The 14,888-nt window shown below is 39.8% G+C and overlaps 1 protein-coding gene across 1 annotated transcript in view; it reads right to left on the reverse strand.

The window, feature by feature from the left end:
* The window catches only part of LOC117730858 (metabotropic glutamate receptor 4-like), a 110,559-nt gene that overhangs the window by 57,269 nt on the left and 38,402 nt on the right, over positions 1-14,888 (reverse strand). The window contains exon 2 of the mRNA XM_034532873.1: positions 1,177-1,393. Coding sequence (XP_034388764.1) covers positions 1,177-1,393 — 217 coding nt within the window. The remainder of the gene's footprint in view (positions 1-1,176; positions 1,394-14,888) is intronic.

The following is a 14,888-nucleotide window of genomic DNA, read 5'->3' on the forward strand; positions in this document are numbered from 1 at the left end:
GACTGAGACACCTTGAAGTCTCATCCTTTTTAATTACACTCGCACTTTGCCAACCAAAACACTCACACTAATTGGGAAATCTTTTAGTAGACTTAATTTGCTGGATTGGGGTAAAAAAAATAATTTAAAAAAATGTCAAACTCGCCAACTGAAAAGTCGTGGTGTATTACTTATGAGAGAAATGACTTTTTTCTTTCTACCATAAAATGCTGATGTACATTTAGTTTGATTCGTTAAACCGACGGAGAGGTCTTTTAGATCTGTTTTGTTTCTTTCTTACTGGATTACTGGAATATATATGTTTTTGAAATCAAATCAAAGCTTAGTTGCAAATCCTGAAGCCTAATAACTGCGTTTAATCTAGTCTCATAAGCTAATTGTGAACACTAGATGACGTGAAACTCCAATACAGACTCTAGCATATCCGAAGTCTGAACAACTGCCCACTTATACATCCAGAGCACACATGAGCATGCCGGTGAGCTCAATCTTCACAAACTCCTTGGAAAACCTCTGCTAGATGCTCAACTGTGAACTGCTTTCGCTGGCAGGAAGGGTTTATGTTGCTTGTCTGAGCTTGTCTATGAAAATGGTTGCCTGCAGGTACATATTGGTGGGTCGGGGGATGAGAGGCACGGCACTCCAACACACTGCAGTTTATGTTTGGGCCAGAGGAAAGAAGAAAAAAAACATTGATTCCTAAGAAACTCACTCATGCTACACTCTACACAAAAAACACTGAATTGTTTACTTCGGTTCTGACTGAAGAGGAAAAAACGTCCATTTTCACCAATAAATGCATGACAACAACATTGTAAGCATGCGAGAATGAAGCATTATGAGCATTATTGTCCTTTTTTAGTTCTCGTGTACATCCTGTTATTTTGTCTTTATCGTCATCTTAGTTAAATCAGTTGCACCCGGCATCTTGCACTCTGTCAGTTTAATGTTGAAAGAGATGCATTATTGTTATTTAAAAAAAATACAAATAATAATAATAATGAAATAAATAAAAGTATAGAGCCCTGATTGTGTACGAATCATTTTGGTCCTGCAGAGTCTTTTTGGACTTTTTTTGAACACTTTAAGTGTCAGATTCACAGATTTTCTCAAATACAGAACGCTCGCATGAGTAATATCTTCGCAGTGACGATATACGAAGCCGAGTGCACTCACCGTCCTCCCGAGACTTCTGAATGAAGGCATCGACGCCGCTTTCTCCGTAGTTCCCCTCCGAGGCCACCGTGGACACGTAGTTCCAGCGCATGGCCTTCACAATGTCCACCATGGCCTGGGCCTGGTAGGTGTCTGGGGGCACGACACGCGAGAAGAAGTCGTAGCGGGTGTTGTCACTGAGCTCTGGAGCGGTGGAGGCGTAGCTCACCTGCGGTATCTGCACAGGGGAGAATATTGATAGTGTTATGAGCTTGAAGTAGCGTTTAGTGAAAATACTTATGGGGTAGGGATTGATGAATACAAGTTTATTGTAGTTGCTCCTTTCAAAAACAAGGCTAATTCAAAAAAGTGCGTAGAGACCATATAAAAAGGTATTAAAGATTAAAAAAAAAAGATAAATACAATACAGCTGATTAAATGGGAATACAAATTACAGTGCAATGCAAGATATGAATAAATAGTCGGAAAACATGATTTGTTACTGTTATTGCACCCTTAAGTTTTCCGAGGCTCCATAACTAACTGGAAGCTGCTTCTCCGTGTTTAGTTTGGTCTCTGGGGACAGGAAGCAGACCTGAACCAGACCTGAACCAGACCAATCTGAGAGGTCTGGATGAACCAGTAAAGAGCTTTGGAGGCCAGCACTCGTATCTTAAACTCTTTGACATGTGTACAAATCTGAGAAATGGTTTGATGCGATCCACAAGTCCTTTACTTCTTTATATGTTCTTGAGGTGACGGGAGGATGATTTCCCGGAAGATTTCTTTCTTGGTTTTGTGGTCTTAAACAACAGCAACTGAAGCTGAGCGCTGACTTTTGAATCGCTCTTCTTCGGCTCCGCAAGCAAATATTTCTGTTTATCTTTCACAAAGGGCAAAATAAAGAAGAAGAAGAAAAAAAAAAAAGTCAAGTCTGTGGGCATCCAATATCCTTCATCCCTTTTGAGATTCCAAACAGAGATACGGATCCTGAACCCCCACCAAGCCTTTAGAGACACAGGCTCAGTACCCGCTCATGCTGCAGCAGGCTGGGCGGAGACGACGAGCGCGTCCGACCGAGGACTCGAGGTCACTTGCTTAACATAAACACGTCTCTTAGCATCCGAACACAGCGTGTTTCACACACCACAGAATGTGCTTGCTTAGCTGCTGCAGCATCTTTGATGAATACAAAAAAAAATAAAAAACGATCCACTGGTGTATACACAGATAGAAACACAGCAGCAGCAGCTTTTAGAAGAGTAAAGCTTTGTGAATGCGAGATATTGCATCATGGCGGGCGTCTGTTGCTCCCACTGCTCTAAAGATTTTACTGATGCGTGTGCTGAAGAAAAAAAAAAAAAAGTTACATAAGAAAATAAATAGGTCAGCTGAAGCAAGAAGCCAGTCTTGAGTGACCATCATTTGTGGATTTTCATGGCAGTGGTTGTTGTGCTTCACAATGGGGGAATGTGTCATTTTTTCTTTTAATATGTAAACTGTGTTTGGGTAAATGGATTTTAAAAAAAAAAACATTTTTTTTATCCCTATGGCTCACATTGATTCACCAAACAGACAGCCGGGGTGTTTCCTGGTAATGATACACAGTGTGCCCTTTTAATGAGGATCAGACATCATATTTTTTTTGGGTGTGCCTAAACAAAATGAGGAGAAGGTGCACTCAGAGATACACCATCCTAATGAAAAACAGCCCGTTTTTTGTTGCTAGATGCCTCTTTGCCTCATCTGGCATTTCATTATCACAGACACCAGACCTGTAGGCTGTGAAACACACACACACACACACAGAGATAACCCTTGTTATTAAAAATGGAACTTCAAGGCAAACTCCTCCCACTAAGATGAAAACCACTGTAGCCAAACTCACTTATTTGGATAGAAATATATATAAAAGACACGGAACTGGAGCTTCATCTGGACTGGGCCCTGGGCTACAGGGCGCATGTGACACAAAAAGAGAACAGAGACTAGAAAAGAAGACGGAAACCTGGAGAAAGGTGTGGATCTAATAAACTATCTGGGTGATACTAACGAGAATTGGTAAACAAATCATTTGTGTAAGATTTGATGGCATGAATACTAAAGTGTCGCTAGTTTTTTTTTGTTGCTTTAACTTTTTTTAAATTGGATGTCTTTAAGCCTCGACTTTTTTTTTTTTTTACGAAGCAATTCTTTCTGCCACCAGGTGTGATCTGCCGGTAAAATGAAGGCTTGATGTACGGCACAAGAGGAGAGGAGTCAAAACACCGAGCAACCAAAGCAAGACGATGATAGCGCTTGTGTTTTCCCCCGGTTGCTATGGGTAGCTCTCCCCAGTTACCAAAGAGCATCAATGTACGTTTTCTTGCAGTAACTACCACCGGCAGCAGAAGAAATAAAAAAAAAAAACAGGCCGCAGCATCGACATTAATACGACTTGGTAAGACAAAGAGGGGGAAAAGTGTCCACTGCCCCTTTAAGGAAATTCCAAGACGCCCACAGTTAAACATCGCTTACACGTGTCGCTGTTCAGCCACGAGCACCATTTTCTACAGGTGTTTGAGTGGACTAGAGCTAAGCATGTAACATCAATTGAATACTCTGAATTGAGGAGGAAACCGGGAGATGAGATCAATTCGAAGGTGTTTGGTCTCCAGTAGACATAATCAAAGTTGTGTCAACATTAATAGACATCTCACCAGATGGCGTGATATCATGAGATGGGTTCAGTAGAACACTATGTATAGTATTTCACACAAACAGTATATATAGCAGAGAAACAGCAGTCAGGTTTAGTGTCTTTAATTGAATATAAATACTCACTATGTTATATGCTAGTTATGGTTTGTTTCATTTTGTATTTTGTGATGTCCACGTACCATGTTGGATTGAATATGTCACTATGTCCCAATTCCATAATGCAAAATAGGTCTACGTTGTTTTTTAGTGTGTAGTGTTCACAGTAGAAAAGTGACACTCAAATCAAACAGAACGCATATTGATTACAAATTTGGAATGTGACAAACACTTTTCTCCCCACACTACAATGCACAAAGGAAAAATATATACAAAAAAAAACAGCTAAATAAACGTTTTATGTTCCCTTTGTGAAGATTAGTCCGCAGTAGCTTTTAGTTGCATTACGTCACACGTCATTTCCTTTTGGTATGAAATGTAAAAAAAAAAAAAAAAACGTGTTGTTATATTTGTATACTCAGTGATCAAACAACAGGCAAAAATGACAATTAGAACGTTGTACATATCGTATAGATGTAGTATGAATTAGGGACAGAGCTCGCATCTTTTGTTTGTTTGCTTTTTATTATTTCATTCAAACCAAACCAATAGTTTTAATATCTGGAAGGAAAAGTTCAGATTTCTTCGACCAATTACATGGGAAAAAAAAAAAAAGAAAGAAGTATTTATACTGTTGTCTGGTACATGGGGGTTTGTTTGTGGTATTTTCAGTCCGCTCCACCACAGCTTGTCCAAGCTAACACAGCTCGACAGGTTCGAGTCCCTGAGGCCATTCACTTAAGTACAAGGACCTGAAGATGACTCGCCTGGGAGAGCCTCGGCCGGGGAAAAACATGAAATAATGATATGGAAAGCATAATGGAATAATGGCACCGTGTATTAATGGGCTGCAATTTCACGAGCTCGCCCAACAAATCCAAACATACATCTGATTGAGGTTATTTAGGGAATACAAATAGATATACTTCATGTAACTAAAAGGTTCCTTGAAAAATGTTCACTGCACTTTCTTCTCTATTAACGCTGCTTTTCTAGTAAAGGTCTCTGTCGACACTTGAAATTAGCACACAATGTGTCCTTGTAATTAAAGTTATTGTATCGTTATGTTTTTGTGAATAAGCACATCTTGACTAATTACACACTTTTTACAGGGTTTTGCCAGATGTGTTGCCCTCCTCTTCATCCTTGTTCTTCTTCCTCCACATACTGCACCAAATGATGAAGAAGAACTCCCTAAGTGTGCAGAACATGATGCATGGATTAATAAAATCTACGTAATCCCGTTAATTAGCTTGCACTCTGAGTGAATTATTCGAAGGAAGCCTCCGCGCTTGCTTGGCATGCAACGTTCTCATCGAGGACTCAGCTGAGTGCAAAGTCGTTTATATTAGCGGGCACACTTTTGGGACCAAAATAGCAGATTTTTTCGGCGAACGCTGCAGTTTTCTTTTTGTTGTGAAAGGTGACAAGTTGCTGTTTGCTGAGGGGGATGTATAACATGAATGCATTCCAGTGACAATCGTGTGACACAGCGTATATGTTGACTTGACTGGAGAGAGAGAGAAAAAAACAGCTCTTACTGCAGCACCTGTCTCACATTACATTATATTTGAGTCTCAAGACTCTACATTCATTTAGGCACAAATAGCTCCTATTAAAAGACAATGATCTATTCCCTGAATCTATATGGAGATGCATAGGTAAGCGAAGAAGGTTTTGCTCATCAGTACCATGGAAAATCTCCACGATTTGACTATTTACTCTGAAATGCCGGATTTCTAATTAAAGTTTTGCCCTATTGATATCAATTTGAATTTAACATTTCCAAAGATCACGAGATCGCCCCTGGGCTCCGAAAAAGCATAGACATATTGTGTAGCATCCCTTTTTGTTTTACAACATCATTTAAGACTTTTTAGAGGGCGCATTTATCTCCATTGTTTGGTTTGTTGAGCATCCTGTTAAGATGAGGGGGCCAACTTAATGATGATAATGTTTGGGACCTGAGGTGTAGGTGAATTCTGTGCAAATTATGCTGGCATGCAAAATAGCTGACTATATTTGCATCTGTAATGCAGTCACCTGACAGATCCTTGCAACCTGCAGCGTGGTGCAAATGCAGAGCATCTGCTTCAATCAAGCTGTATATGGAAAACATGGATGGGTAAACACAGTTTATCCCCCACTACTTTGCAATCTTTATTCCATCGCAAAAAAGAATGCCGTTTTCAACGCAGCATGAGCTGAGCCAGGCTGATTATCTTCATGACCCCAGCCTTATGGGAACAGTTTGATTTTTTTTTCTTTAGTATCATATTCCTTGTTTTCCAATTGTGTTAGTCTGTATCAATTTTCACATTACATATCATAAACTTTGTTAAAAAGAAGAAGAAAAAAAACATTAACTTGGTGATAAAAGCTGAAAGATCCTTAATAGATATCACTTAAGGATGCACGCACACACCAATGAAATACAAAGTCCTGAGGATGGCTTCACACTGTGCCATTGACTTAGAGGTGGTGGGTAAGTGTGAAGATACGCAGCAATTCCACTTTGACAGTAATCCATGTAGAAATAAATGCATTCAACAAGTTTTTTGCTAGAATGATCTTTTTTTTTTTTTTTTTGACATCCTCCTGGATTTTGACGGTAGCCATCTTGCTTCTTTTTTTTTGCAACCAGTGAGCAGAAGTGACCATGTTTGTACTGCGGACTTCGAGAGGTCGTACACAAGGTAGCCACGCCCTAAATCATATCCTGCTCGCTCTAAACGGGACCATAATTTACTAAATGAACATCATGCTGTACTGAAAATGACTCGAGTCTAGCGATTGAAACCATAAACTCATGCTTACAATGTTTACTGAGAAGTAGGGTCACTTTCTCATAGACTTTTATTCAATTCCACTTTTCTTTTTTTTCTTCTTTTTTTTTACAACCAGAGGAGTTGCCAGACGATGGCCAGTAGAGTAAAATGCATGTTTAAGACGCTTTCACATTGGCTTTTCTTCTTCTCATCGACATTTACCCGCTCTGCCTGCCGTCTTTCGACAAGTGGAGATGTAAAAAAGACGAGCAGTCGAGATAATCACATACGAAAATCCTAAAATATCTGCCAGGCTCCAAAGTCTAAATAGTTCAAGGTCTGCGTTCTCCCTGCGTGAGCAGTGGGGTTTGGCTTTGTTGTGCTCTGTGTCAGAGAGCTGCACACTCACAACGCGGGAGCTTTGTGTGTTGGCTGCAGTACAGCAACAGCTGCCTTATTATTATTATTATTATTATTATATATAAGTGTCAGTCGGCAAAAACAGCAGTGTAGACACTATATTCAGGCCGAGATAATGCCTGCAGTTTTCTGCTCAAGCTTCATGCAGATTCAATTTACTGACATCATGGCATCTAATTTTATGTTGTTTAACTATATAATGGAAACTCACGTAGACTCACGGGCGCTCGAAATCTGCACAGACGCAGACAATAGAGACACGCTGACTTACTTCTTTCGCATGGCTTTTTAATTCAATTTAAGGGCCGTAAAATATATTCAGGGTCCGGAAAGCGTCGGCATTAAGAGAAGTCGTTGAATTTCTTTCTTTTTTTTCTTTTTTTTTTTTGCAGTGAGGGATGCGGGGTGAACGCTTTGAGTCAAACGCACCACTTCAGTATCCGGGCGTTTCTCCTTAATTGCCCATCAGCTGCTGTTGACACTGAGGGGAGATTAAAGTTTCACTTTGTCACCGTCAGAGTAAGTGGAGCAGCAAATAGCCGAGCCTCCTGAATAGAAAACCAATTCCCGCATAATGATTTAACAAAACAGCTCTGAACACAATGGGGACATTCGGCTACGACTTTCGGGCCGATGCCATATCACATGAAGTGCAAATAAATTGATCATCTCCATTATTTTTCTTGGCCACTCATGTCTTTCTGTGCCCCCTGTGTGTTTTTCCTTGTTTATTTTTAATCACTGCAGAGTAATTATGAGTTTAGGTCAACGGCTAATTGACCGTTGGCTATACGCTCTGGCTGGTTTTGTGCATTTTGAGCACGTCAAGGTTAAACATTGCGTAATTTTCTAAAAACGTATATTAGAACCTTATTATCTAGCACTCGTACTCTGCTGTGCTAGCTAATGAAGGTATACTGAATGTACACAGATGTTACTTTTGCTTTTTAATAATAGTGACGGGGAATAAAGACCTACCCGGCTCCACAGTTGTGTTCCTTAATTCATTTTTATTGTCTTGTCTCTGATGTGGGGGTTCACTTTTACACTGTGATTTGTAGTCTTCAGCTTCTTTCTTATAGATCCTTCTAGCGCATATTGCAGACCCTTATGTCTGGAATTTATTTATTCTTTCACCCCAAATGATTTGATCTTATTTAGTGCAGTTAGTGACGGTGTGGGCTCCCGACAGCGGGGGCGGGGCTAAGCGGAGTGTTGATTGAGGTTACAATTGTAAACTGTAAGCCAACAGAACGCTGCCTATCTCCAGTGCAGTCACATACAGCTGCACGAGTGAGGCCATACCGGCCGCTGTCAAATGCTGGGCCCCAAGAGGCTGCCAATAAGATTTCTAAGCATGCTCGAGACCTTTTCAGAATATTTCCATCGCTCAGAGCTGACCTTTAATATTTTGACATTCCAATGAATTGAGAGAAGAAGTCAAAGCCAATAAAATTGAACTCATCCTGCTTTGTCTTCCACTGAGAGCGACATAAGTCCTGCTTCAATATCGGAGATCACTCTGGGGAACTGTAGTCTCTCCACCGCCTGCTTCAGCTCCACTGAAGTGATGGAAACTCTTTTAAGTTAAAAAAAATATAAGTTTTGTGAACTATGCTGAACATGCTGCTGATGTGACCAGTGAGGATCATGGACAGCGGGGGAGGTGGCCTCGGCTTGTTTGTCCTCACACACGGAAAAACCCACATCCAACCCCGTGATGGCAGAAATAATGTACAGCTGCCTTGTTTTCTGAAATACTGTCGCACAGTCAAATAAGACCACTTCCTGCTATATTATAAAGTTTGTATGAACAAATGAATGTGATTTTCTCAAAAGTATTACTTTTTTATAATAGAGGCATGGTTGCAAATGATGATACCTGTTTGGTCAAATCCAATAAGTTATCCAATAGTAATAAAAATGTAAAAAGCAGAGGTGGAATGTGAATACGTTTATTAAAGTACAAGTTCTGCCATATCATATAATAATAATACCTCGAATTTATATAGCTCTTCTAGACACTAGTCAGAGCATTTCTTCTTTATTCTTCCACACCAGATTTTGGAAGTGAATATTGTACTTTTTAATGCCACTATATAATTATTAGATACCAATAGTAATAAAATGAATGATAATGTATTTTCATAGATTAAGCTACCTGGCAGGATAAAAAGCCAGTTCAAATAATCCCTGCCTTAATCAGCCACATTAGTGATACTTACACATTAATGCATCACTAATTACAATCCAGCTATATTATATATATACTATTCTGAAATAAGACATTCTGCATAATGAATATTTTTTCGGACCGTATGTATATTTTGATGCTCTACATATACTTACGTTAGATTTTGAATTGCTTTTACTTGTACCAGGGTATTTTTAAAACACTGTGGTACTTCTTGAGTAAAAAGCTTCTCCCACCACGCGGACCAGTTGAGCTCGACTACCACACACGATGGACCCAGATAGCCTCTTGCACACTGAGGGTGTGTGTGTGGGTGCTTCTGTGTGCGCGTCTGTTTTCCTTTGGAGGACTTTCCAGATATGGATTTTTGTGTCTCACCTCTGCTCCGCGTTCTCACATTAGCTCAACAAGTTGTCAACCTTTTGATTTAGTCTGGAATTGATGAGAGCAATGACCTTACGGTTACCGAGCAGAGCTTCTTGTTTGACCCGAGATTGATTACAAATAAATGTTACTCGTGTTAGCCTGCAAACTAAACACATGTGCCCCATTTGAAGCTATTCTGTATTTGATAGAGATTCTTGGAAAAACTCAAAGAATCTGCTTTGTGCTGCAGAAAATGCTGAAGTTGGAGAACTTTTAAAATGCATAGACCCGTTAATGAGCTTTTACAATATGAAGGAGGAAGTCAATTAACTAGTACAATAAAGACGGATAAATCAAGTTGTCACAGTGCAGTAACATTTAATGTAGGTTATTGTTTCAACCTGTAAGTGAATATTGTTTCCGTTTATGGCAGTCAGTGATAATGTATCATAAATTAAATGTGTACAGAGGTTTAAAGCAGCTACATGCAGCTAGTTGTGTTTCTCTTTCACACTAAAGTAAACCTTTTAGTACACTGTTGAATGTTCCATTATCTCTGTTTATATGCAAATAAATATGTATATCTCACAGCCATATGGAGAGATAAAAAGACATGAGTGTTTTGATAGAAGTGAGCATGAACGTTGAGTTAATTTCCAAAACAATGTGACTGAGGTCTAATTCATTCAAGGGAAGTCAAATGTTTTTTTTAGCGGTCCAATCACATGCGAAAGATTTGATTTATATCAAAATGGATGTCAAGTGACAACAAGAAACTTAGAGTATGTTTAGCCATCACCAAAAAAAAACACATCAGTTATATGGGAAACTAATCCGCTGAGTATTGAACAGTTTGGTGGTGAGATATTAAATACAGTTTCACCTTTTAGACCTGGAAGACTAAGTCTCAGACAAAGGAATAAGAGGACATTGTTAAATATCTTGAGCCTTTCAGACTTTAACTCCTTCCAACCCAGCTTGCATATTGAAAAGCTCAATAATCCATGAAAAGGAGGTCTTTCCTTTTGTGTGTATTCTGATATATTTAATGAAACACCTTTTAAATCACATGAGTAAAACCTTTCTTCACTGTCACCGATGTCACGCTCGGCCACGACACGCCCTCCACGTCGATTATACGCACAACGCACACTTTGTTATATCAGCATTACGTTTCTTCGGAGATGTAAAAGAGGTATAAAAAAAAAATAAAAAGCTTTAAAAATTATTAAAAATGTAGTAAATATGTGGGGAAAAAAAAACCTTCTTTGTCCAAATATTCTTTATGGCTGAGATTCAGGTCGTTCAGCATACAGTTATGGTCCCTTACATTACCAATAGAGTGAAATTGAATAATGTTTTGAGTGGTGTGTCCCTTTTTCATTTTGTACATACATGAGTATGATATAATAGTTTTCCTCCATATCTGCCGGCCCTACTAACACTTTAATACTTACCAAAAATGAAGCACACGCTCACTATTAATACAGGAAGCTCCAATGCAGAGTACACGCTGCAAGTCCAGACTTCGCCACATGGGTTCCCATGGATCCCTTTGAATATACAACATGCTGCGAGCTTCTTTGAAGCACTTCACATCTGTGCTAAACATAGCACCTCCCATCTGTTAAAGGCCTCATGACAAAGTGTGTGAGGAATCGACTCCTCGCTATCTGGGTCTCCGACTCTCTTCTCTCCTCCTCTCTGTGCACCAAAGATGGCACCTCTAGTGACCTCTTTACTCAAGCTGCTGAGGTTTGTAGAACATATCCTCGAGTCCACGGATGACACATGAGAGGGCCTCCGAAAACAACTCCTTCGCACTCTAGCGGCGCAGACGAAGACCGAAGGACCCCTGAAAAACAATTTTCAACATCCTCTCGATCTTTAATCGTAAATGTGGGAACACAACACAATGGGGGGGGGGGGGGGGGGCGGCTGCTCAAATTTTCCTTGAGAAACAGGATTGCTCTAATCTGACAACAGAGGATGTTACTCCAGAAGCATTTTTTTGGTCAGCTCAGTGTGTCACATTCAGTCCTGGTCCAGCCTACAGATCCATCATCGAAACGCCTCCTCACATCATCCGTCTCTGTCTGATATGACGATGACGTCCCGCAGCTCAGAGGGAATGCGTGTCCATTCACACCTTCTAAAGGGGGTTATTTGAGACCACACACACACACACGCACACACACACACACTGAGTTCTGCCAACTTGGACAGCACCTGTTTGACCCGTTTTGTTGGCTGAAATCATCTTCCACCACGACTGTCTCTCCATGAGAGTCAAAAAGAAGAGATTACTGACATTTCAATACTTACATCGTGGCTCCAGGCTGGTTTCAGGTTTTATAGGAAAGAGGCACCATTTGAAAAACACTATCATCTATTAACCCAGAAGCAGCTGTCAGCTCATATAGGGACTTAACTTTCCTTCACGCGCCATTTAATTCAATTCAATTTAATTTGTTTTGTGTAGCCCAAAAATCTCAAATGTGCCTCTGAGGGGTTTACGATCTGTAAAGATAAGGCAACATGTCGAGATAATGAGTGGCTGCTTCGCACAGGCTAACTGATGTTGAGGATAACCTCCCAAAATGATATTAACAATGTAGAAAATTGTTTCAGTGCTCGAGGAAATTATGTTCTTCTGGGTATAACTTAGTGGAACAATTTTAAAGGTTTCCTTCAAAGGTTAAGCCCTTTTTAATTTTTTATTTTAAATCTTGTTTGACTTCTAATATTTAATCCACCCAATGTAGATTAAAGAGGGTTGACTAATTATCAGAATATCACTTCGTGCAATTCAGCAGCACCACAAGCGTTTTCCACTAAAATGGTCATGGAGTTGATTAACCCTTCACTAGGACTTTAATAACATTAGAGTACATTATAAGTGTACCAAATACACTTGGTGTATTTTATTGTTTTAATTCCAATAGCGTTTATCTTTTTTTTTTAAATGAATCAGATTATAAATACTGAAATTGTTGTTGTTTTTTTTTAATATGGAAGCAAAGACTATATAAATTATTTGAATCTCAGAAACTGAACACCTGAATGTAAAATGCAAACACCACCGCTACTAAAAGCTTCTGATGAAATATGAAAACCACACTTTCAAAACCATTTTTTTCCTTTTTTTTTTTTTTTAAATGGATGAGGTTTGAACTTCTCGTGCTTTTCCAGCCAAGTACAAGTAAAACAATTCCCTGCTGTGAAAAAGGCACAGCAGCGCACACAGATTGTATTGTGAGACAAATTACATCAACAATTTAAAAAAAAAAAAAAGGTGCCGTTAACACTTGCACAGTGGCCAGCTCCTTCATTGGTCGCGTGTCAACCTTCACAAAGAGCGATGGATTTATTTGCCAAAAAAAACACCAACAGCTTTCAGCGAAACAGCTTGAACCGCTTCCAGTTTCTCCACCGCCGCAGATCAAAACAAATGCGAGCGGCGAGAGTGCAACAAGACACGGGTCACGTCCTCGTGTCTTGTTGCACAACATACAGCACATGCGGGAGTCCTCCGCGGTGCATGGCCCGGTTATCCGTCACTAACGCTGATGCAACCAGGAAGACACGAAACGCCTGAGGAGACACAGCCACGAGCACAAAAGATAACACAGGTTCCACGGAGACACGGCGGCGGCACATGGCGACCCACCTTTTGGAAACCATATGGTGGTAGAAAAAAAACACACACACACACACACACACACTAACACTTCCAGCTGGTAGATAATGACAAAAAAAGTGTTAGCGATGGTCTGGGACGGATAAAAAGAAAGGTCTCTTTTCTCTGCAGTGTGCTTAAGAGAGAGACTGAAAATCAAGATGGAAACCATCAACAAACCAATAAAATGCCACTTTATAACCCGACCATCAACGTTATTGCGCTGCTTGGATTACAGTGACAGATGTTTGCCTTGGCCCTCAAATTATTCTCCCCAAACTGGACAGACCACAGAGCTTGCACAGGGTGTCACATTCACTGACCCTGAAAAAAAAAAAAGGTTGTTCTTTAATGCACGCGCCTTTAAAAAACGCTCGAGTCAATCCACACCCTTATCAGTACTGGCAGGTTATGTTATGAGGTTATGTTCTCCCTTTTGTGTTATCTTACATCGGTTCACCTCCAGCACTCGTTTCAAGTCGCTCGTTCGTCTCCATCCAGCGGATGGAAATGAAAAAAAAGAAAAGAAAAAGGGAACGGTTGCATTTGAGGGTTTATTTAACATTCCGTGTGATTTTCTGCTCTTTAATGTTGATGTGCCGCGTTCCCGAACAGACATTAAAATGCTACAGCATAAAAAGGGCAAAAAGTCATAACTTTTATGTTCAGAATGTCTCCTGCTGCATACTTTCTATAAAGTGCCTGATATATTTATACACAGTTCGTATGCAAACAGAAAGCGTCCAATTAAACTTTAAGACTTTCGAATATTTTTTCGAAAAAAAAAAAAGACGAGAGGTGGTCAAGTTGACGGGGAGAATTTGTAATTATGAATGCCTCCACGGCAACATCAGTCTCACTGCACTGCTGGTCAATAACCTATTATGGTCCTCTCCTAAAATGACTGAACATGCACGGTTGGACATAAATCATTACTCTGGCCTGCTGTTTTGTGTGTTCTGTGTGACTGTTGGGAGTGTTCAAATCGTGTCTTTATTCAGAGTCTATTGATGAATAGCATTACATAAAAGCAAGAAAGGATCAAATTTAAACTAAGTCCACATACCGTATCGTGAAAAGAAAAGGTTTTGCATTCATTTACATCCAATTGCTTATGGAAATGTCCGATTAGTGGACTAATTAGAGCATATGATTGCACAATGATTGGTCCACAGTGACACACACGTTTAGTTTCTCCCTCATGTGATAATACTACAATAACAACCTCATGTAATATCATCTTTGAAGGAATTTCATGAAGAGGTTGTGTGTCTTTGTCATAATTAACGTATGAATTCTTGAGTTATGGCTACACAGTGTTTTGTCAGGTCACACTGACCTTGATCTTCGACCAAATCTGAATGTATTTCCTCGAGGTGTTCCCGAGACATCAGAACGGGACGGAGGGGAAAGAATATTAATGGTCAACACATGCAACAGATTTTATAATACACTGAACTGAGCCAGACTTTTCTTCAGACCAAACCAGACACTTGAAGACGTCACCTTT

This window comes from Cyclopterus lumpus, chromosome 5 (genome assembly GCF_009769545.1).
Source record: "Cyclopterus lumpus isolate fCycLum1 chromosome 5, fCycLum1.pri, whole genome shotgun sequence".
In the NCBI taxonomy this organism is placed as follows: Eukaryota; Metazoa; Chordata; class Actinopteri; order Perciformes; family Cyclopteridae; genus Cyclopterus; species Cyclopterus lumpus.